Genomic DNA, 24,011 nt, shown 5'->3' with positions numbered 1-24,011 from the left:
GCATGACCCATTTGTTTTTCTTCTATATCACCATTCTTTGTGATGGAAGTGGGCAATGTTTTTGAGTGGGGACCTCACTGGGTGTGTCTGGTGATAATCTCTTCGGAGTGGGCAAGATTGAAATCTTCAAGTTTTTCAAAATTTTGTTTTGTGGGTGGTTAGGATTGAAATAGGTGCCCAAGTCTTGCAGGACCCTATGACCCTCCAGAGTGACAAAATTCAGTCTTTTGAGGAGGGCGAAGAGTAGCCCTACCTAAATCCTGAGCCCTAAAAAATGAAAAAAGAACTCTTAAAATTTTAGTCCTACTTACTCTGGGAGGGGGCTCTGGCAGTTGCAGATACAGGGCTTAGGGCTGTTCACTTTTGCTGTCCCCTAAATATGAGAACCAGTGAACTCATCGACTCACATCCTTTTTAAGTGGATAGATTTTCCTCAGTAACCTAATATGGGACTGAGAAAGCATTTCCTCCGCCCCCCACCCTTTCTATTTTCTTCCTCAATCTGGTGCCCTTCAGATGTGTTGGATTTCAGTTCCAGAAGTGAATCTGCGCTTCATTTTTAACTGTTACATTTAACTAAAGTGTTTTTAAGGTTTTATGTGAAGGAAAGCTTTCAACCATTTCTCTTGGAAGCTCAAAAACAGAGGGAAAGCTAGAAGGACCTTATGATAGGCAAAGTCTATCTTCAGTGCCCTTCAGTCTTCAAGGCTTTTTGTTTTTGTTTTGCTTTAAATTCTGAGTATATTAGTCATTTAACTTCAGTCTCCATGACTTCAGTCCTTCACCTGAATTCCATTCCTTGACATAATTTTAAAAAATTTCTAGAATTTCTTTCCTAATCCTGAAAAGAAAGAAGAAAATCCTGCCCCAACATAAATTTTAGCAAGCTTATTTAATTTGCATAATTTACACCGATCTCAGTATTTGAGTTTCTTTGGTATGCACGTTTACACACGTTGAATTCCTGTGTGCATTCTGAAGAAATATTTCTGTATTTTAAAACTTCCTATAATATTATGACCACTGTGTTTTCCAGAATCTCTCATATTTTAATCATCTCTTCCTCTCTAGGAAGAGAAACCTTTGCTAGCTATTTTGCTGCAAGAGAAGGCAGATAAGGTACAAATTACCCGGCGGATCCTTGACTTGAAACAGGTAATATTCTTCCTGACATTCTTTATGGGAATTTGTGTTGTGAATGGTATTTGAAAGATGCTTCTACATTGGAGCTATTTTCTGTGACAGATGCATCTGCAAATAGATTTTGGCTTAGAGTTCTGCACCACAGCCTTACACACCTGGTCTCTTTGAAACCAGGTGAAAATGAAGCCATCAATTGCTGTTCAGTTTTCACCCCATTCTTCAGCTCTGACAAAGATGATGGACAAGTGTCGATTACCATGACCCCAACTGGTGGAGTCTCTTGCATCTTATCCTTCCCATCACTTTCTTTTCTATGGGCAGGGCTTCAAGGAAACTTGGTTTCCATTGATAGCATTTTGAATGTGCTCCCCTTCCCGCTGACTGTCCCTCATACTTCACAGCTGACCATCCAAGTGGGAACCCCCTCCATACACACACATACCAATTTTACTTTTCTTTCTGCCCCTTGGGCTGGAAAGGGAATTGACAGAACTCTTGTCAATTTCACCCAGATTTTTTTAAAATAAGAAATATCCACCAGTAAACCTGTTTTTAAAATAACAGGGCCAGCATTTTTTGGGTCCTTTGATTTCCAAGGGAGGGGGAAATCTAGTGGTTCACAAGTCCTTTAAATTGCTTACTTTAAGCATTGGTACATCAATTGCACATGGCATTAATAGGAATGGGTGAACCAATGCTTCAGAGCACTGCTTATCAGAGATACAAAGGAACCCATATACTGCCTAAGACCTGCCTCATAAAGACAGCAGGACTAAGACCGTTCTTGGGCATGTTCTTCTCCTTGAATTAAGGTATACTAAAAATAGCAGGTAGCCAGTGACCATAATGGAAGGGTCATGCCAACAGCTCTATACAGCAACCAGTAGGAGCACAAACATTGCCTAGACTGAATTAAAATGCAGCAGTGAAACAGCATTGCCAGGTTCATGCAGTGTAAGTTCCAACTTCCAGTGTAAGCTGGAAAACACCACTTTCAAATGAATCCAGAAAGCACAATTGCAGGCTGCTTCTGCACTGGGATTGGGCGATCTGAGGTCAGTAGCTTGTACAGAGGTGTCCTCAGAAGATCTCCTTTCTTGGGTGGTTCCAGTCACTGTTGGCAGGAGAAAGAGTTCAGGCCTGAGGCCCCTCACTTGTGTGGTGTCTCAGGGCTCAACACTGTCCGTTCTTGTGTTTAAAATCTACACAGGGCTACTGGGTGAGGTTATTTGTCAGTTCCAGGTCAGGGTGATACCCAATTGTACATCTTGACCACAGGCTGCCCAAGTGATACCGTCAATGTCTTGTGCTAAGGTCTGGAGGCTGTGAGGGTTCAGATGGGGAGGAAGAGACTCAGGCTCAGTCCTAGGAAGAATGAGTGGCTGTGGGTGTTTGGACCCCAATCCTGAAAATTTTCCATCTTTAGTCCCGGATGGAGTAGCATTTCCCCATTCAGGACTGGTGTGCAATATGGGAATTTTCCTGGACGTGCAGCTACTGCTAGAAGAGCAGTGGCCAGGAAGACCTTTGCACATACCTATCTGTTCCTGGACTAGGAGGTTCTTCAGACATTCACTGAATGTGAGTAGTAATGAGCATACCTTAGTATGCACATATCTGCTAGGTCTGTGCACTGTACTGGCTGCCAGTTTAATTTCTAATGGGGCAGCTTTTTTTATGAAAGCTAAGTTTACGTAACTTCATTTTCTCCTCTCTTGTTCTTTTCCACCACACTCAACTCAGGAGGAGCTGCAATTCCAGGCTGTGCATGAGGAATTGAATAGCCTGGCTCACAAGCTTGAGAAACAAGGGAAGAGTGAAAGCAGAAGTGTCATGGCTCGACGCAAATACCTCAATAAAATGTAAGCCAAGGCAGCAGCTTGTGGAGAGAATGTTGTAGGGCAGAGACAACATAAAGACAAGCTAGAGTGTCATCTGGTTGCATTCCTCTTAAGTTTCTGTGCTTGCTATCCTTCTGTTAAAATTCAGTAATCAAGGCAGCTTATTCAAGAAGGAGACAGAGCCAAACTATTTACCTGTTCTCCTTCTGTCCTCTCAGGTGGCTTCAGCTCCAGAGGACATTAAAGGAACATCATGAAACCCTGCAGCAGGCACTAGAAGCAGCTGCTTTCCTCCAGCAAGCAGATGTGCTCCTTTCAGCCATCCATGCAAAGGTACTGAGGGCTGAGATTACATTCCAGGCAACTAAACCATAAAAATAGATCTGGGGAGTCACTGAAATATCTAGAAGAATGCGTTTCGTTCGGCAGGTTGAATCACATTTCACTCAGGCCCTCAGTCATCTGCAGTGTAATCCAGACTTCAATTATGCTATATCCAGCAAGCAAGATTGGATAGTAAACCCTGTATCCAAGAAGGAACATTGCTCCCTTCCCTGCAATATTTCAGAGTATAGAGTTCTAGGTATACTATCCTACTTTATAAGGGGTAGTGTAATAAAGAATGGTTTGTGTGCTTTAATTTAGCCTTCCGCAACAGATGTACTAGACTTCAGCTTCCAAAGCACAAGGTTAGGGAAAGCTGCTGTACAAGTTCTAACTGTACAGTGGAAAGATTTATAATTGATGTTATTTACCCAGTTAGATTCAGAAATTGTCCTGAAGCTCAGAAAACTTGGCTTGGAGCGAAACAAAAATTCAAAATTTAAAAACCTTAAGGATATTAGTTTTTATAAATAACATTAATAGATATACTGAGCATGGGTTCATATATTCTGAGAATGGATAGTGGATACCACCAAGATCAGGATTGTATTGTTAGTTGTCTCTCTAGGCTTAAAGTCTATCTTTTCTTTTACAGTTGAGGCATCTTTATGGAAAAAGAAAACAGAATGAATCTGAGTCAAGTTCAGACCTGGAAATCCGGGATATTGCCAGCCAGGTTATGGTAGGTAATGGGGTTGCCCCTGGAATACCTAAGCATAGGAAGAAGGTTGTTTTTAGATCATAGAGGGTCCATTTAGGTCACAGATCCAATCTGCTGCTCAGTGCAAGAATCCAAGTTAAAGCATTCTCAACAGACTGCTGCCCAGCTTCTGCTTGAACATATCCAGTGAAGCAGAACCCATCATCTTCCTTGGTAATTGATCCAATAGAGAATCACAGAAGTCATAGATCCTTCATAGAATCATAGGATTGGAAAAGACCTTGGGGATCTTCTAGTCCAACTCTCTGTCGAGTGCAGGAATCCTCATACCACTCTGAACAAATGGCTGTCTAGCCTTTTCTTGAAAACCTCCATGATGGAGGACCTGCAACTTCAGGAGATAGGCTGTTCCATTGCTTAATAGCCCTCATAGCCAGGAAATTCCTCCTTAGTTCAAGTTTGGATCTCCACCCATTGGTTCTTGTCTTGCCCTCAGGTGCTAGAGAGAATAAATCTACTCCCTCTTCCCTGTGACATCCTTTCATGTATCAGAAGACTGTTATCATGTCTCCCCTTAGCTTTCTCTTCTTTAAGCTGAATAGACCAAATTCCTTTAAACGCTCTTCATAGGATTTAGCCTCCAAGCCCCATACTATATTTGTTGCTCCTTAGAACTGTCTGTTTCTCCGTTCTTCTGTTTCTCAGTTTTGACCTGTTTTCTCCAATCTGGCCACTTCCAGATCTGCTAAACCTCAGTTCCAATATCCCTAACCTTCCTGGACAATGTTATTGGAAAAGAATAGGTTAGACAGTAAATATTAGTTGAACAAAGTAGCCTGAATTTAAATTTCCATTGAGATGCCAGTTTCTGATATTGGTCCTGCACCAATTGGTCCAGAGTCAGAGGTCCATCATACTAATGGATATACCAATATGTGAAGGAAATTGGCTTTTCAGCAGAAGCCCTAGTTTCTGAAGAAATCTTCACCCTTCTTGATATGTGTTTACATCTGAAAAGCTAATCCAGAAGATTTCTTTGGAGATGTTGTAGGTTAGATGTGCACAATGTGACTCATCAAGCTGTATTTGGCCCATGAAGAGCTCAAAAGAGTTTTCTGTAGCCCGTAACTGTAAAAACAGAGCTTGGCAAGCACTTGCCTGGCCACAAAATACATGCCAAGTCTGATGTCTTTGGTTTGGTGGGTCAAGTTGTACAGGCTCGGTCTATGGCAGATGGCCAGTTACCACTCCTAATTATTCATTTTGTGCCTTTTCCATCACTTCAGATGCTGGATGTGACCATGTCACAGCTTATAAGCCTTCATCCCAGTCTGGCAGCACAAGTGTCCCTCAAACACCAAGATATCAAGGAGAGCTGGGCCCAGTTACAGCAGCTGTTGAGGTATTTGCTGAATATTTGATTTATGACTCTTTTCATAGCCTAGATCCTGTTTTAGCTAAGTACTACATTTATCAAACAGCTAATTTTTGAATTGCTAGACTTATTCTTAAAAAAATAGAGTTATCTACTTGTGTTTCCTTTGCCTATGATATAAAGACATTAAGCAAATGAAGTGTTCAGGTTCCTCCCCAACGTTGCACTTTTATATGTTAGTCTGCTTTTGAGATACAGAAGGAAGCTTATTAGTGAAGCAATGAAAATCCCTTTTTTTTTAAACTTACCATCAGCACTTCCTATCTTTTTTGGTGTGAGTGACTAGAGAAAGCACTCAGCAAAAGTTCATATAGACCCTGGAGCTTAATAGTCTTTGCTTCAACAGCAAGGCAAAATTAGGAGTTGGTAACTGTTTCAATTAGTTCAGGCTTTGCCCAAAGCACCACTTTTTTAAGGAAAAGATTTAAGTAACTAAATCAGTGTTTCTCAACCTCAACAATTTTAAGATGTGTGGACTTCAACTCCCAGAATTCCCTGGCCAGCATGCTGGCTGGAGAATTCCAGAAGTTGAAGTCCATACATCTTCAAGTTGCTGAGATTGAGAAACACTGGACTAAATGCAGAGAAAGGTTGAAATAAAAGGAGTCCCGAAGAGCTTAGGGATAAAAGGTAAAAGGAGAAATCTTGGTGTGTGATCCAGAAACTTTAAGACAGCCTTTTCCAACTTCTCCATGAAGCATTGACTTAAATGGCCATTCTGGCTGGTTAGTTCCATGTATCTGGAGGGCACCAGGTTGGAGAAGCTGTTTTAAGGTTTCTTCATCTAAAATACTAAGATCAGGGCTCTTCTTCCTTGAGAACTACCCTTACATTTGTTTGTTTGTTTTTCTTTCAGCCTCCAAATCATTTTTCCTTCCTGTAAGTCTGAGGGCGAGGACTCATTTTATTGAACTCTAAACTTCTCCCTGTGAGAGCTTATAAAATGATTTAAATAATGCAGTTATAATTAACAGAGCTAAGATTGCTCTGAGATAGGGCTAGGTTTATTTTGTAGTGATTTTCATGATGGTTTTTTGTGCCCCTCCTTTCCCCATTCTTATTATAATTGTTTTCTTTTATTTTTGTTTCATTTCTCCATTTTCTGGCTTTCCCACCTCTTAGGAGTGATAATCCCCCACAATTGGCTTTAACAAAGGAATTTATTGATTCCTCAAGTCCTAATCAGGTACTGACTACAACTACAAGGAGTCCAGGACGAGACGCTGAAGAAAAGCTGGTGTGGGAGGTAAGCAGTGTGTTTAGGGCCACACTTGGACTTCTTCATCCATACTGTATAAAACATGAACCTAATCCAATTTGCTTTGCCCAACATCCAGTTACATCACACAAATCGCCATTAATACTCTGCTAGAGAAAATGTATTAGCTATGAATCTGTGATGACAGTTGAATCTTTTTTGTTGATCCCAGATGGCCACATTGATCTTCCCTTTCTTGGGCTTAGACCTATGATTAAGGTGCCACTGATTAAGGAGGCCCTCTCTTGCTGCAGCTTTCTGTTCATAAATTTGTGGAGCAGAGATGGGATTATTTCTTTCAGGGAATGTAGGTGAAAGTATCTTTTTCTCCTTGAAATGGCTTTGGGATTATTTGGAAATAGTAGAGAAAACCATGGTCTGTTATTAAGTGATGGCCCAGACTGTACTAGTCCTCTAGAACAAGTATGCCAGTTTGGGATTTTTAATTAAATTAAGTTTAATTTAGTTGTTGTTTTTTTTAATCATATGGCATAGCAGTTTGGTGTTCATGCTGCTTTTTCTTGCTGGGAAATCCTTATGAGGTCCAGCAGCCAGATGTGTAGACTATTTAGCCATGACAAGTCAAGTTGCCCAGGGTGCACCACAAGGCGGCTAGTCTACATTGCACCGAGTTGGGCTGAGAGAGAGTGACTGGCCCAAGGTCACCCAGCCGGCTTTCATGCCTAAGGCGGGACTAGAACTCACAGTCTCCTGGTTTCTAGCTCAGAACCTTAACCACTAGACCAAACTGGCTCTCTTTTAATTTAGTTAAAAGAAGTTTTCAGATACTAAAGAAAGGAGACTTGAGAATGAAAAATGGGATATGTTGAATAGTAACCTTCTCCTATTCTTGCTTCTTGGGTGAGTGCAAGGTAGCCATGCTGTAAAATGCAGTAGGGTTGGATTAAGGCAGATGCTAGAAAAGCATTCCATAACGTTAGGGCCAAAGACAATCCTATTTAGTGACTTTTCTTAATTTAACCATAGGATATATTCTCCTAGGTGCAGAAGGACACGCCAGAAATCATGGCAGAACATGTAAGAAGCCAAGAGAGCAACTCGGATTTATCAGGAAGAGAAGCCATCACCAGTGATAGCAGGAGGTATTGGTGTACACAGTGCTGTCCTAGAGGAAATGCTCTGGAAAAGGGGAAATGGTGGGAAAAGGGGGATGTGGGAGTATCCAGACAGGGGGCTTGCTTTGACCTGCTTTATTGTTTAGCAATGAGGTTTTTCTCATATCCCATAGAAGGATGGTTCCTTGTATGTAGAGTGGACTGGTGAAACATTTGTGGGTTTATTCTGTGAGTTTCATTGAAAAGCTGTATTGCTGTGTCAGTAGGTGTGCAATGAGGTGTGCAAAAAAAAATGTTGCAGTACAGAAGACTTATGTATAATTCCATGGAGTTCCATTCCATTCCCCCTGGTTTTCTGTTTTAAGTTCTCCCAAAATTGGTCAATATCGTATGGCCAATGAGAATGCTCAACGGGGTTTGGGGGGTTTGTTTCTGTTTTTGGAATGATGGATTCCTCCAAACTCATGGTTACCTTCATCTGTGTATGGATGATGCCGTTTGGCTACATGGCAGTCTTATACCTGTGCTTGGCAATACACAGAATATGAATATGGTACTTAAAATATTAATAGCCTCCATTAAAATGTGTTGCAGTTTAAAATGCTCTCAAATAAAATGAATACACACTCTTTCTCTCTTTGTCTGTGGGTTTAATATATAATGGCTGTTTCACACATGTGCACTTGATATGGCAGTAATCAACAGATGAATTGGAATGTATGACCTCAGCCTAATTCTCCATCTTCTGCAGGAGGAGGAAGTTTCTCAGACAGCCAAAGACTTTAAAGGATCTGCCTCAGCAAGAGGCACACCTTCAGGACATCTGCCAGGATGTTGATGGGGTAATGTCTCTACAGAAGTTTCATAGATTTTCCAAGTCCTTTTCATGTTGCAGCCCACATGGATTCCCTTATTGTAGCAATAATGCTTGCTTTCCTTAGGCTGCTGGTTGGCTGCCACTTGGATGGAGAACAGGCCCTGACATGAGTAGCAGATCTGGTCTACACGTGCAACAGGATGAGGTGGTAGAATATTGAAAATATAAATAGGGAAAATCAGTTCTGAGTGCTGCTAAGTGCAAATGTTTTATTTGCTGAGTGCAAATAAAACATATGCATACAAGGGAAAAGGTTCTTTCTAAAATTCTTGCTGCACTAGGTTTTTTTTTGTTTCCAGGGAGATTTTTTTTTCTGTAAGAAAACTTTAAAAATGTGAGCTTCATAGATGTGATGTACCATTAGGCAGAGTAAGTCATCTACCTCAGGGGATGGTTGCTAGGAAATGTGAAAATGGGGGCAGCAGAAGTGAAAGCCCTCAGATATTCCTCCTGAACCTATGGATGTTACATCACTCAATCTTGAGTGCAGCAAATAAGCTGTGATCTCAGTAGAAGAAAAACTGTGATCTTGCTAGTGTTAAAGGATGGTCCTGCTCTCAGCCTAGTTAGCTTCAGGTTGTCCAGGCAGTCTAATCTTTTCAGAACTCTACCACCTCTTTACCGCTTGCCTGCTGCATGAGTAAAATCTCGGTCAAAATCAAACTAGATATGATAGTTTCTGCTTATTATATATCATTTTCTAGAAAAGTTTACTCAAAACAGTTTACATAGAACTCTGTAGTTTTAATGATCAGCTCCCACTCCATAAAATAAGAAGCTCAAAAACTGCTAGCACCTTGGAGTTGGGTGGCCTTAAATAAAACATAAAAAACATAAAACATAAAACAAAGGGTGCTAAGACACCTAGCCTTCCCCCATCTGTAGCTTACTTTCTCACATCATCAGCTTTTCTCCCCAGAATTCTTCTGGTTAGGTAAAAGCACATGGAGGGAAAGCCAACATAAAAAAGAGTTGATGCTCAGGCAATTAATACTACAGAAAAGCAGATCTTTGTGGTTAATAGTGTACTCTGTTCTTGGGCTCTATCGGAGGAGGAAATCAAAGAGGCAGTGGTATTGCATTCTGAAGATCTTAGGTTAAAACCATTGCATCTCCAGTTAAAAGACTATGAAATGAAAGCCCTTTACTTGAGGCCTTCAAGAGCATTGCTGATATTCTAGAGAATAAAATAGATTAGTAAGTGGTATGACATATAGCATATGGCAGATTATTATTTTAGTCTGTATTAAGAATGTATATATGTTGCACCACTTAGGAAATACAACAGTTGCTACGTACTGATCATAGGTGGAGTCCAGAAATGGAAGATGCCCTTGAGGACCTAGGAGAACTTTGGGCTGAATTAAAAAAAAGACATCAAGAAGATGGCATGGCATTGCAAGAAATTGACACAGTGAGTAGTAGCCATCCCTGGACACAATTATCTTATTCTTCCCTTCTCCTTTGCAATAGTTCAACAAGTATTGTGACATGATGGTACTGTATGTTTCCCTTGCAATCCTGGATATGGAATGGAGGCAGTGGAATGTACCATGTTAAATTGAGAGAAATGCTACCAGATGGGCTCTGGTGGAATGGGAAACAGAGCTGAGAAAAAAAAAGTCCCTTCTAAAACTTTTATCTCACTCATTGCAAGTTCTAATCCCAAGATAACTTCCATTTCTGTTCTCTGTCCAAGTAGTTCATTTGCTTGCATGCCAACCTTGCTCTGAAAACTGTTCACAAGCATCTGGATTTGCTTCTTTTTGGTGGAGTGTTCCTACAGTGAGAAGTTGACCCTGGGGATTTGTGTAAACTCTTTTCTCTTCCAAAGAAGTACTCAGGTGCTATATATCACAGGCTAGATATACCTCATGTATGTATATTATTTCTCTTTGCAGGCTTTGCAGCTGGTTGGGGAGCTAGAAGCAGCTGAATGTTGGCTAGAAACTGTGGCAGGCTTGCTCTCTGAGCCAAGAGCAACGAAGAATCTTGATGACCTCCATAGGGATCTGCAGAAAGTTGGCATCTTGAAGAACAAAGCTGGAGCATGGGCTACTAAGATTCACACTCTGCAAGAAGAAATGCAGATGGTTCCCTCCTCCGAATACACAGCAGCTGCAGTGATTCAGAGAAAGATGGAACGAGTGAAGGAAAAGTGAGTTCCTAAGGATCAAAATACTATAGTGTTTTCTGAATGAAAGTGATATAACAGCTGGGCTCATCAGGAGTAGTACAAAGAGACCACATTTCTTCAGGGAGGCCTGATTTAGAAGAACTGGATGCAGACAGCTAATCAAGAAGAGTGGACCTAGAGAGCTAGGGCAATTTAATAAGGCCGCTCTTGTTGCTAGAGATTTATCTCCTGACCTAACCTGTTTTTTCTGTTTGATAAATCAGAGGGAATTTCTCTGTGCCATATACTGCTACCTAGCTTACATTTTCTCACTAGGCTGGCCTGTGTGCAGGAAGCCCTCCAGCGCCAAGCATCAGACTTACATGATTCCCTGATTTTAATGGAGTTCTTACAGAATGTGCAGATGGATCAGACACTAAGTCAAAGGAACCAAATAAAGGTAAGAAGCAAAGAAGAGGAGGAGGAAAGCGGGATCTAAATCCCCTCCACTCAGTGGGAAATATACAGCATGAGAGACCTCTCCTAATAGTTTAATTTGGGCAGCGGGATACTATCTGATACCTCAGTTTAGAGTTAATTCACCAATATAAGCTGAGTGCTACTAGGGTCAGGATTCCCGTTCTTGTTTGGACATAACGTAGTTCTGCACACAGATCTGTGTGGTACATTGTGTCTAAACAGACCATTTGGTGACCAAGAGTGGTTTGTATTATTCTTTTTTCAGGCTTCATTGAGTCTCAGGAGAAGTATGGCATGTAAATTGTTATCGGTAATACATTTTATAGCTGAATTTTGACACCTTTCTAGTTCTGGTCATCTCCCATCGTAAGCGTATTGGTTCTAATGCCACTAACTGCAACAACTGACACTAGATGAATTGTCACAATAATCTGGACTGCTGTTTACTGAAATATCTCTTGAAAAAGTCCGTGAGAAAGAATTGGCCTTTAGGGATATGGTAGAAATCAGTCTCCCTTATAGGCTGATTGAGAAATGGATGTTAGAGACAGTGTTGTTAATGCTTGCTTAGCATATCTGGTGAATAAGTCCGACGGAAGCTTTTTCTGTAGCAGTACCGGGTCTCTGCGGTATTCTCCAAATTTAAATCTGTCTGAGTGTCTCATTCGCTACTGCCTGAAGAGACTTTTATTTTAAATGTTTACCATCTACTTTTACCATCTATTGTAAATGTTTACAATCTATTTTGTTACTGCTTATTTAAACATGTAACAATCTTTACCTTTCTAATGTTAAGACAGATTTTTTTTTTAGGTTTGTTTAAAACATTGTTTTTTACTGCTTCTAGAAATTAGCTGTTGCCCTTTCCTTATTTCACGATTATGCTGTATACAGCTCTGGGTTTATTTAGATGAAGGGTGAGAGCTAGTTTTATTTATTTTATAGTTTATATGCAAAAAAATACCAAAAGAAAACTCAAGGCGTCTTTCATATAATGCAAAACTAGTGTGTGTATGAATGTTTTGTTACTACTAATTTTTTTATGTGTCATTTAAATTATTGACATTTAAATTAGTTTACTTTACAACAGGCAACAAATAGGAAGCTAGACATATTAACTAGTATATGCAGCCCACATTTCTAATTTGTTCCTGCAATCAGGACTCCTTATGGATAAAATGTTTGTCTGAATATAAAAAGAGAGGTGAGTTTTTCACACCACTGTACAATTGATACAGAATTGGTACCATGCAAGCTTGTCGGATACTTTTTCGTGTGATCGTTAAAGCATTCAGTAGCCATTTCTGTGGTCCCTTTTCTTACGTTTCCAAATGTTGGCATATAATTCAAAAGAAAATGAGCATCAAGAAAAACAGTAAGTCTTCCAAAACAAAATTAATATGTGAAGTAACTTTTGTCCAAAAGGGAGTCACTATGAAAGACCACATCATAAGAACCAATCATAGGCTTGTAATTTTGTAAATCACATGAAAAATCCTCTGGTACTAAAGAGATTCTCAAGCACTTAAAGCTGCCAACCCATCTTGACATTGAAAGATGTTTTAACTGAATATATAATAATATATTCAGTTAAAATATATAATATATAATGATTCTGCATTTCATGGGAAGAGAAATCTCATATAGCAACAATTAGTTATTAATCTGATTACTTGGTTTAAGATATAATTTCCAAACACTGTCCAAGTCCTTATTATCTTGCTATTTTCAAGTTTGGATTTCTCCATAATGTTAGTGCAGTATGCTCATGGAGATCAAACCAGTTGGAATGCTCTTGAATGCTAACCCTCCACAACATTTAATATATTAGAGTGGGAATTCCATACTTACCTAATAGCCAAACATGTTCAATATGCCAGTTTCAGAATGACAAACAAAGGCAAGAACCCAGGAAGCAAAATTTACTATTTATGACTATAAAGTAAACCATATGATATAAACTGAAATCTAGAAAATTAAAACTCTCTTCTCTGACAATTAAAACATCTTGAGTGAAAAATGAGAATTTCCACAGATAAACCTCCAAAATGGTGCTTTAATTTTGTGAAAATTTGTTGTAGGAATACACAATATAATACTACATGTATTATAAAATTATCCATGGGGATACATTCATTTTTAAAGTGTTAATTTTATCCCAAATATTCAGTTTAAACAAAGCTCTTTTTACCAGATAATTTGCTGTTTTTTTATAGTAATTTTATTAAAAATCACAACTGCAACAATAAAAACTAAAACTAAAAAAAGAAAAGAATAAAAAGAAAAACTAGAAGGTGCAGAAAAGACAAAAAATAGAAAAAGGAAAATAAGAATATAGTAAAGAAAAAGAAAAGAAATATATAAAGAAATGACTTCCCCCTTCAGAATAAGTATAAACAATTTTAGTAACTTATCACCTTCTCTTAAAATACAACAAATGATCTCTTCTTTCCATATCCCATCTCTTATCTATAAACAAATCCTTAAAGCCTTGCCATTTCAGTCCTGATGTCAGCAAAAGTCCATTAAAGATTACCAGAGGCAACATATCTATTTTAACCTTGATCAAATAAACCAGCTTTATGTTCCTTTTACTTTAGCCATGTTGATCTTTAGTCCCTTCAAATAATGTCCTAGAACTTGATTTTCTTTTCATTCTTTTTTTGTCCCTTCTCACAAAATTCTTCAATGCTTTAACAAGCCTCTTTTGTAAATCCAATATAGGAAATTAACCAGGTCACTTTCTTGGTTTGTTATTGGTATATCCCTTTTAATTATTAAGACATCAGCCGATTTCTTCTGTATGTCCAGTGTAGCATCTTTTTTCATATAATTCTTGTAACCTGTCATTTTTAAATCCACTTTCAGATCAGTCTCAATCTTGTCAGGTCAAACTTGTTCTTCCATAACATTTTTTAAACACAGTCTGTCTCTAGAGGCAGACACTCTTAAATTAATTTCTAGGTCCATTGTTCAAAAATATCCTTCAATATGTCCAATGTTAAAATATTTTGCTTCATTCTCTATTTGTAAGTAGAATTTAAGTGTTCTACTCCTTTAATTGTAATTTTTAATTCCTTCTAGTTCCCTCTAGTGTCCAACCTTCAAAGTCCCATCCTATCATGTTTTTTTAAAAAGAATTCAAAACAAAAGCATTTTCCCATGGGAAGAATTATTATAATTAATTCCATATAATTTGCTATTTCTAATAGCAATATTTTAATATTTCATTTACTCATCTGAGATCTATTTCTTGGTATTATTAACCCAATATAAATTATTCTATCTGAACACCATTGAAACTGCTCCAAGAGAACTGATTTAACAACAAAGTAGCCTCAAAGATATTTAGATTTAGACCAATTAATATTTTACCCAGAATTAATTTTATTAATTTTGATATGAAAGATTCAGGTGTATTAATAATTTGCAAATGGGACTTTTATACATCTTGCCTGAAATTTTATTTATTTTTTTTATTTCTCAAATTTTATTTCTCAAATTTTTGCTACTGCCCACCTCCCCACTCCCCAAGAGGGACTCTGAGCGGTTTGATGTAAGAAATCATGTATCTTACTTTTACAGAAGTGTACCTGCTAAAAATTTCAAATGCAAGTCTAACAATAAATAAGAGGGAGGGAGGGAGGGAGGGAAGAAAAACTTTGCTATAGTCCTTTCTTCAATAAAAAAAATATATATACATTATTCCTCGGTTGTATTCAAAAAGTTTAAAGTCATGTCTCCAACCATGCTGAAGAAATACAACTACAAGCTCCTAAATTTCCTAAGTTTCAAATGGAGCTGGATTCGGGCTAGGTAAAATTTATTCTGTAACTCTGGACTTTTTTTGATATTTTGATAACAATGCAGAATATCACTGGATATGTACAGTAGTGTAGTACTGAAGATTTCTTTCTCTGGCCAGTTTGCTGGCAATGTCATTTGAATAGTCAGGGAAGGTTTTTATATTCTTGCTTAAGCTGTCTGAGTAGAGAGATATGGATGTTATATTACATTCTGTCCCTGTATATAAGGTTTTACACAAAACTACATGAAAACATTTTTCTTTTTTACACACTGTATATCTTGTCTGTTATTTTCAGTTATATTTCAGTCATTGTTGAGATGGGTGGCTAGATAGAATGAATTAATTAATGAATTAATATATAGATATAGATATAGATCGATCACCTGGAGGCAGTATGTTACCAGTTTCATCTTTATTGGGACTTATCAGACATATGTAGCGAGATCTATTTCTAGATCCTGTGTGGTGCTAATGCACTGTATATAGTCATCTAAAGTGCAGTGGTGCATGAGTTCACTTCCTGGATTTGAACCCAATAAAATAGATCTGACTAAATATATCTTAACAAGTCCCAATAAGGATGAAACTGGTAACATACTGCCTCATGGTGGTCCATGAAATAGAAGATTTTTACCTGACCTTATCAGGACCCCATATAAGCTCTTGGTGCTCAAGTATTTTCATCTAATACTCAAGTATTGTCTCAAATTAAAAGTCCATTGGTAAATCAACCATCTTACACTAGAAGTCTCAATAAAGGCAGCAGGACATCCTTTTTTCCCTATCTTTAGCAATGCTAAAACTGTTTATGTTTTTCATATGTCACTGTGCTTTCAGATACTTTACTGGATTTCTAATATTTTATTAGCTTTTTCTAAGTTGTTATAGCAGCTTTAGAAGCTGTTTGATGAATCTAACTGGGAAATCCTGTTTTCTCTTATATGAATTTTATCTGTAATTGTATCAAAAGATGTTTGGAATATATCTATTGAATTCTGCATTCCTCTAAACTCACTAGTAATGTTTTTATTCATTTGTTTAAGATAAGACACCACACTTTCAACTTTTTCAATGGCTAAAGAAGGAACAGCAGGTGTTGCTACCATCATTGTAGCACAGGTTAGAGGCTTGAAGGTATCTAGGCAAGCATATAAGTTATTTCGACGAAGAAACACAGATTGGTCACTTGTTTATCAATTCTAATTAAGGAGATACACAACTTTAAATAAAAACAAGGTGGAAGACAACTGGGCAGAAAAACATACACAAACATCTTGACTAGCAGTTTAAATAATAAATTATTAATCTTATTTAGCGGGGGGTTTTAATGTCTTACTATCTTTCCGTTTTAAATTCCTCCTTTGTAGAATGGAAATAATGGTAATTTCTTCCCAAAATTGCTGTGATAATTAATAGAATGATTTATGTATTTTAATACCAATATTGCTTGTATACTTATTTTGCTTTAGGCTGCACCAAACCAGTTCAGTTCCCCAGAATCTTTGCACCTTGTCTTAGCCCAGAGTGCCCAACAGGGGAAGAGTAAGGACATGAGTAGACCACTGAAGGAATTACAAGAAGCAGTGGAAATGCTGAATAATGTTGTGAATGAACAAGAGCGGGCCTTGAAGGCGGTGACTGAAACTGAGAGCCTGGAGTGTTTTACTCAGGTCATGAAAGATAAGGAGGAAATTAGGGTAAGAGAAAGCTAAGAGGTGCCATATATTAGCATACTTCCCTGATGGTTAGAGAGAGAGAATACCTACACTTTTTACCCTGTCCCAACTCATTGCTTGTTGTGGCAATGTTTCTGGTATCGAAACAAGAACCTGAGCAGTACAGATTGGTAGTTTTTCTTGACTATCCACTAAAGATATGTCTGTACCAGCAATGGTCTCTTGCAGATTGTCATATTTTTGGCTTGCTTTAATCCAGGGCAACTCTTCATGTAGACTGAGATCTTGAAAGGTCTCTAGTAGAACATATATAGAAGCTGGTTTATATCAAGTCAGACTGTTAGTCTAATTCTATATTGTCTACTCTGGTTGGCAACAGCTTTTTGGAAAGGAGAATTTCTCAGAGATTTGGGGATTGAACCTGAGATCCTTTTGCATGTAAATCATGTGCTTCACCTGTGATGAGTTCCCCAAAGTAAATGAGTTGCATGGCCTCCTCACATCTTCTCCCAGATGTTCTTATATTACTGAGACTCTGTTTGTACCAGATTCTATCTCATCCCTTTTCACTATATTCCTACATGGCTTTCTTCACACTTGCATCCCATCCATGTAAAAAGCAGCAATATGGGAATTTCTTGGGAGTAAATTTTCAATTTTGTTGGATCAAGCATGTAAGTGGTCCAAGCTAGCACTACAGTGGATATTATGAAATCCTTCAACAAATCCCAGAAATGGATCCTAAGAGAAGGTGGCACATGTTGAGAAATGCATAAGACAATATTTTGTCTGAAGAAAAACAGATGGTATGGATACCCTAATTTTCATACTAACAAATCTGCAGTAGGGTGCAAATTAAGACCAAACAAGATAGAGCCATTCTGAAAAAACAAATCATGTAAAATCAGCTTGGACAGAAAGTGTCCTCAAATGATGGGAGAATGAGCCAGACTTATAAGCCAAGAATTTAGTCTGTGGCTAAACCAAAGGTTCCTGTGTTTAGACAACTGCAACTTCAGAGTTTTGGAGTGAAACGGATAACACCCTATCAAGAAATCTCTGGCACAGAGTGCCATTGCTAAGCTTCATCTTCATTCTTTCTATTCTCAGCTGAGCTGGGTTACCTCACAGGTTGAAACAATCCGGGAGAGGGCAGAAACACTGGCTCAGGACATCATCCTGGCAGAGAGGAGTTTTGCCACAGTGAAAAGCGAGAGGGATCTGCTTGATGTGCAGGGCATGCAGAAAAGGCAGGAAGAGATAGAGGTGAGATCCAGAGCTTGAACGCTGACATTTCTATTTTGAGGGATGTTGACGCTGTGTATGGTTTTCCCCAGTTTGGGAAGTTTTCAGATTAGCCCAGCTAATTAAAATACACTGTACAACTATTCCATCTTTTCCTCCTTTGTGCTTCCATTTGTAAATAAAAATGATGGGGGAACTGGCAGGAAAATAAGAGTTACAAATGGAGGGTGATATCATCTGGAACCCTTGTAAAAATCCATGAATGAGGTAAGGCAATTGTTTAGGAACTGTTCTTTCAGGAAGCATTCCTTCTCCTGTTAATCTTGTCTGCACTCAGAGTTAACTTTTCTTGTTTAGCTCATGGTGTGTTTTAGTGAGTTTGGCCTTAGGCTAATCTCAAATGAACGTGGGTGAGGAATGTCCTGGGATTTTGAATTAGATTGGCTCTGGTGTAGAAGTTCAGATACATGTTGCTGTAGTCAGAAAATCCCATATGATACTTACTGGATCCTTAACTGTGGAGTTCCTGGGCTTTGTAGCTCACAGATTGGGGGCTTAATGGCTGAAAATAGTTGAACCTGTTCCAAGGGTTAAGTGGTGTGAAGTACTTGTCATGTTTGCACAGATGTAAATGTAGCAACAACTAGCAAAATGTGCACAAAGATGCTGGGCTCAGTAGCCACTCCCCCAAATAAGTTACATTATCTCATAGCAGATGTGGGGAGCTATAGATGTTAAAGAAGACATTATATTCAATTTGAAAAATCTATGCTACCCAGTTACTACTGTAAATCAGAGGAGAGGATTATCATGTGACTTTGGCTATAACTCTGAGCAATAATTTTTTAAGATAGGTCAATGTAGGTGTGATGTTTATTGGTTCTGATCCGCTGTGCTTTTATTTTTCAAAAATCAGTAGCAACAACCTATCCATTCTGGGACAGCAGCAAGGAGCCAGGAAAGTGTTTTCACCACTGTGAACCCTGTTGTCTTGTGTTCCTTAGAGTGATATGTCTCAGCTGGAGGGAAATATAGCGAAACTGGAAAGAGCAGTTACTCACCTGGTTCAGGTATCTGATGAATCCAGATGGATTCTTGAAATATTAGAGGCTTGGAAAGATCTCCAAAAACTGGTGCTGGAAAATTCAGTTCATGGACAGCAGACTGTTTGCTTATGGCAATTCTTTAAAGACTATCTGGCCATTATGTAAGTTAGTTTCTCTTTCTCTTTCTCTCCTTAAAATCTTGGGATGCAAGATGTCCAGAATTAAGAACTGTCTTAAATTATTAAAAAAAATATTGTTTTTCAGAGGGCATCCTGCAGCATACTTACATTTCCTTATGTCATGAGCACTGATGGCGAGCAGGAGGGAGCCTCTATCCAGAGGGGAAAACACAACAAACTGAAGAAGCGTGGGAAAAACCCAGACAGATAAACCCCAAAAGTTAAGGCGGGTCTGATCTGTGTCTCTTTGAATGGCTGCTTAATTCCTCAGTACTACGCATGCGTTTTCCCCCCTGGATAGAGGCCCCCTCCTGCTCGCCATCAGTACTCATGACACCTTACAGTTCCTTTTCTTTTTTTAATCTGTTCAATCATGTCCAATTCTCAGAGACTGCCTGGACAAGTCCCTGCAGTTTTCTTAGCAAGGTTTTTCAGAAGTGGTTTGTCATTGCCTCCTTTCTAGGGCTGAGAGAGAGGGACTGGCCCAAGGTCACCCAGCTGGATTTGTGCCTAAGGCAGGACTAGAACTCACACTGTCCCGGTTTCTAGCCCAGCATCTCAACCACTACACCAAACTGGCTCTTTTACATCTGAAATAGAAAACTATACCGTATAGTTTTCTAGCTAGTCTTACTTCCTTTGTACTCTTTATACTTCACCAAGAATGTGTCTTGCTCCTAGAGAAATCTTGGGGAGTACTTGACATTTTAAAATTAGCTAAAGGTCAGAATCTGGAAATAGTCCTTGTATTAAAAATGTTTTTTTATCTTCCTTAGCCTCCAAACTGTTTTGTTTCTAATTGCATGTCTGTGAGATGTCTTTGTTTTGAAGACAATTCAACGAGCTGGAGTCTTAGATCTATTTCAGTCCTAGGCACAGTTCCCCACAGCAAATATTTCTTGATAAGGAATTGCGTGCAATTTGAGTGTAGACTGTCACAACCAACATCCTGGGAAGTTGCAATTGGCTACAGATTTCCTTGCTTTATACACCTTTACTGAGCACAATATACATATAAATATTATATTGTTGTCAAGTATGATGACCTACATTTGAGTTGCTTGCTAACTTTTAAACAATAGTGGGAGAAGTGACATCTTTAATATTTCCTGAGTAGACTTTGAGACAAGGTAATGGAAACTGCTTCCATATCATGCCAAGAAAACTGCATGGAAATGTCCATGTAAGTCAGTAGGTATCCCGCTCAGTTTGAATGTGATTTGATTTTTTAAAAAGGGTTGAGGGAAATGCTTGCTATGGGTAGACAAATTCTGCCATCTAGTGACCAAGGTAACTTGATGCAGAATAGACTTCCTGTGGGATTCTTGGCTATTAATAGATCATGCCCTGCCTGCAGCCTAGATAATTATTCTGTGGCTTTGTTGGAAGAGCAGAACAGGGATGGGCAGACTTCAGATTTGTCAGGTCTGGTCCATTTTTTTAAGTAAAACCCCAAGATCCAGCAACCAAAGCCTGGTGCAAGAGGTATGCATTCAGAATTAATGAGTAAATTGCCCATGAGCACTTTCTGAGCCTGAGTTTATTTTGAGTACCAGAACTGCACTGAACGTACAGTTGTTTCACCCCTAAATCCACTCCCTGTTGCTCCCAAGTTTCCTCATTCAGCAGACAAATTTCAGTGCAAGAAGTCATTCTGGATTTTTGTTGTTATTGTTGCTATTCTAACATCATCCAGAAATCTACCCATTGATTTCAGTCTACATTCCCTCCACTCTTGCAATGGAAGATTAAATTGGCTACACTTTGGGAGGTATGAAGACCTATTTCTTCTGGTTGCATTCACAGCTTTCCTCTCACACTTGATTTCCTAGCTCTTGGACAGAGGATACCCGGGCACAAATTTTCTCAGAGAATCTGAATGCACAGGGCCTTTCAGAGGCTCCATGGGAGAATCTAAAGAACAGTATGGAGGCTAAATTCAAGGAGTTTGAGGAGTTGGCAGCAGCAGGGTGGGAGCTGGTGACTGAAGAGCACTACTTGAGTGAGACGGTAAGTGTGAAAGGCTGGGCATGTAAATATCCTACAGGCTGTCAACAGGAACATCATTTAGGTAATTTAAAGATCAATGTTTAAGCCCAGAAGAAGGACATGATAGCTGTGCAAATATGCATGCCTTTATGAATTAGTGGCTCAGAGCAGCTAATGGCTTTTTGTAAACAATGGCTTTCATAGATTGCTCAGGACTGCTCTTAATCACAGACATCTTTTGCACCATTAAGCAGCCCCCTCCTAGGCATAAGTTCATCCAGCAGCAAATGCTTTACAGTTAAATAGCATGTATTCTCAGGCATAGATGGGTTAAAGTCCTTGGGAGACAGATAATATGTAATTATGGATTTTATCCAATTCACACCCTTGAAAACACTTCTTTTTCACATGAATAAATCCAGTAGGCAAATATTTTATAAAAATATTTTTAAAAACACACAGAGTTGCCCAGAGCATCTATTTGCTAACTCTGATTTAGAGGGGTCCAGTAACATGCCTTATGAGTGAGTTATTCATTTAGTTATCAGTAAAATGATCAGAAAATAATATTATGGTATTAATTATAAAATTCTCTAAATTTCTGATATTTGAGCGAGTGGGGAGAACCTACTGCAGTGGGGAAATGCAGCACAAATGGAGAGGGGGGGCTGATTTCAAGATTTTCTAGGTTGGTTTGCCTGATTCTCCTCCCACATCCCATATGGGCATCACTCAAATTAAAATAATATGAAATAAACATATGAGAAGACACCAGCGCAGAAATAGCTCTAGAGAAGAGGGGAGACAGACCCGGTCCTGATTGTGCAGCAAGTTAACTGAAACTGACTAGGTGCTGGCAACTGTGTCTCTTTCTTCCTGGAAATGGGTGATTGAAATGGACAGATACAGGCAAACTGCCAAATAAACAACGAAACCCTAGCTTGGCATTCCCTCAATTTCTGGGTACCGCATTGAGGAAAAGCAAGGCTTCTCCCTACTGACAGAATACTGTGGTACAAATATGCCCTCTCTTCTTCTACAAGTAAGAGCAGTGGTCTAATCATTTTAGAATACTCTTTAACACAAAACTGTGCAACTACTCCCTCACCTCTTCCCCTATTAAAGTTCCTAACTCAGGAAACCAAGAGCTAATGGAAAGGGCAGATGTTGGGAAAGAATTTGCTCTGGTGGAGGCTAGTAGTCTGAGGCAAGGGGGTGTTGTCTCGTAATGGATGACAAACTGTTACAGATTTAATACACATTGAAGTTGCGTTGGGATGATACCAGTTTAAGTGGGGAAAGACTACTTTTAATAAGTACACTTAGTAACAACTTTTTTCATTCATGGGCTGGGGACAAGATGAAGACAGTATTGTGTAACCAAGGGGGAGGATTGGAGTTTCAGAGGCATGAAGATGCTGTGACCATCTGTAACTGGGGAAAAGAGCTAAAAAGAACTGGTGATGGCCTGGCACCATGAAAAAGCTTTGATTCAGGAAGTATCTACCATTTAAACCTAGACTTTAAGATGAGAGATAAAATTCAAATCTTTAAATATATGTTGCCCTCTACAGAAAGCACTAAATACAGCCCATGTCACATGCATGATTCATGATTGCACTGGATCAGCACACTTAGTTTCAAATAGATTTTTTAATTGCTTTGATTTCTTAAGAAAGTTCAAGTTTTCCTATAGCTTAATTTGGAGAAGGCGTAGAAATAAAATGGTTTCAGAGTCATGATTTGGATCAGGGATGACAAAGGATTTTGTTTCATTTGTTTTTATTTTGTTTTTAATTCTGAGAGCATATGTGGGAAGGGACAGAGTGAAGCTAATACAAGGTTTTGAGAGGAAAGCAGATGGACAGGTTTCAAAGCTAGTCACAAATCAGATTACAAAGAAAAGCAGCAGCAGAGAATCAGCCTAGTAGGGCTATAGGAAAAGCTTGAGAATAGAGTCACTTGGAAGAATTTTAAAAAAGCAGCAGCAGCTAAGGAATATCACACACAGAGTAGCTGCTGAGGACAGGGGACAACATTACAGGAAACACTGAAAGGGGCTTGTTGGCTTATAGACCAGTTAGAAGGAATAATCAGAATAACTGTAAAGAATATCTGTTCTTGTCTGCTGAAACATGTAACAGATGGAAGAGGGATTTCTCTCTTGAGCAGAACATGGGAGAATCCAAAGACTTGTGACAGTCCTGTTTTCTTTTCTTTCTCTCATGATTTAATACATAAAATAGAACAAAAATCAATTCCAGGGATCTGATAAAGCTCCCTGGGCCTACAAAACTTTTGCAATTATCATTGAAGTACCAGTAGCCGTTTATCATTAAAGTGCCAGGTGTTTCTGTGACAAAAAGATAGACTCCCTCAGCAGGCCTTATTATAACTATTATATTCTACTTACTTGAGACAAATAAGTAGGATATAATAGTTCAAATCCTTGAATGAAAAAGGACAGATACAAATCTGTTAGGCTACCTGGCATCCCTAAGAATATGGAAACCAGTATCTAAGAGAAAGGAAATCATTTCAGAGACTTCGTAATATGGCATTTTGGGATTTTTTTTTTCCTCTTTCACACTTGTTCTGGCTTTAGATAAAGGAGCGAATGGAGGAGCTACAAAACATGCTGGGATGGGTGATGGCACGATATCAAGCACAGTGTTCCCCAAAGGACCCTGGAAACAAGAATGATGAGCGAGAAACTCAGGATAGCACTCTGAACATGCCTCAAAACCTCCAAGTTAGTATGCTCCCACTGAGTGCCTTTGTCACAACTAGGAACTGA

General features: G+C 38.8%; 1 protein-coding gene across 1 annotated transcript in view; it reads left to right on the top strand.

Moving 5' to 3' along the window:
* LOC134488168 (spectrin beta chain, non-erythrocytic 5-like) overlaps positions 1–24,011 on the top strand; it is a 42,536-nt gene extending 18,525 nt beyond the window's left edge. The window contains exons 6-21 of the mRNA XM_063290498.1: positions 1,072–1,155; positions 2,887–3,005; positions 3,203–3,317; positions 3,964–4,050; positions 5,316–5,431; positions 6,587–6,710; positions 7,725–7,825; positions 8,550–8,640; positions 9,952–10,089; positions 10,577–10,833; positions 11,128–11,251; positions 16,549–16,776; positions 17,866–18,021; positions 19,005–19,207; positions 21,058–21,235; positions 23,820–24,011. Of these exons, the coding sequence (XP_063146568.1) occupies positions 1,072–1,155; positions 2,887–3,005; positions 3,203–3,317; positions 3,964–4,050; positions 5,316–5,431; positions 6,587–6,710; positions 7,725–7,825; positions 8,550–8,640; positions 9,952–10,089; positions 10,577–10,833; positions 11,128–11,251; positions 16,549–16,776; positions 17,866–18,021; positions 19,005–19,207; positions 21,058–21,235; positions 23,820–24,011 (2,313 nt within the window). The remainder of the gene's footprint in view (positions 1–1,071; positions 1,156–2,886; positions 3,006–3,202; positions 3,318–3,963; positions 4,051–5,315; positions 5,432–6,586; positions 6,711–7,724; positions 7,826–8,549; positions 8,641–9,951; positions 10,090–10,576; positions 10,834–11,127; positions 11,252–16,548; positions 16,777–17,865; positions 18,022–19,004; positions 19,208–21,057; positions 21,236–23,819) is intronic.

This window comes from Candoia aspera, chromosome 1, assembly GCF_035149785.1.
Source record: "Candoia aspera isolate rCanAsp1 chromosome 1, rCanAsp1.hap2, whole genome shotgun sequence".
In the NCBI taxonomy this organism is placed as follows: Eukaryota; Metazoa; Chordata; class Lepidosauria; order Squamata; family Boidae; genus Candoia; species Candoia aspera.
This window is presented reverse-complemented; position numbering and strand designations above follow the sequence as displayed.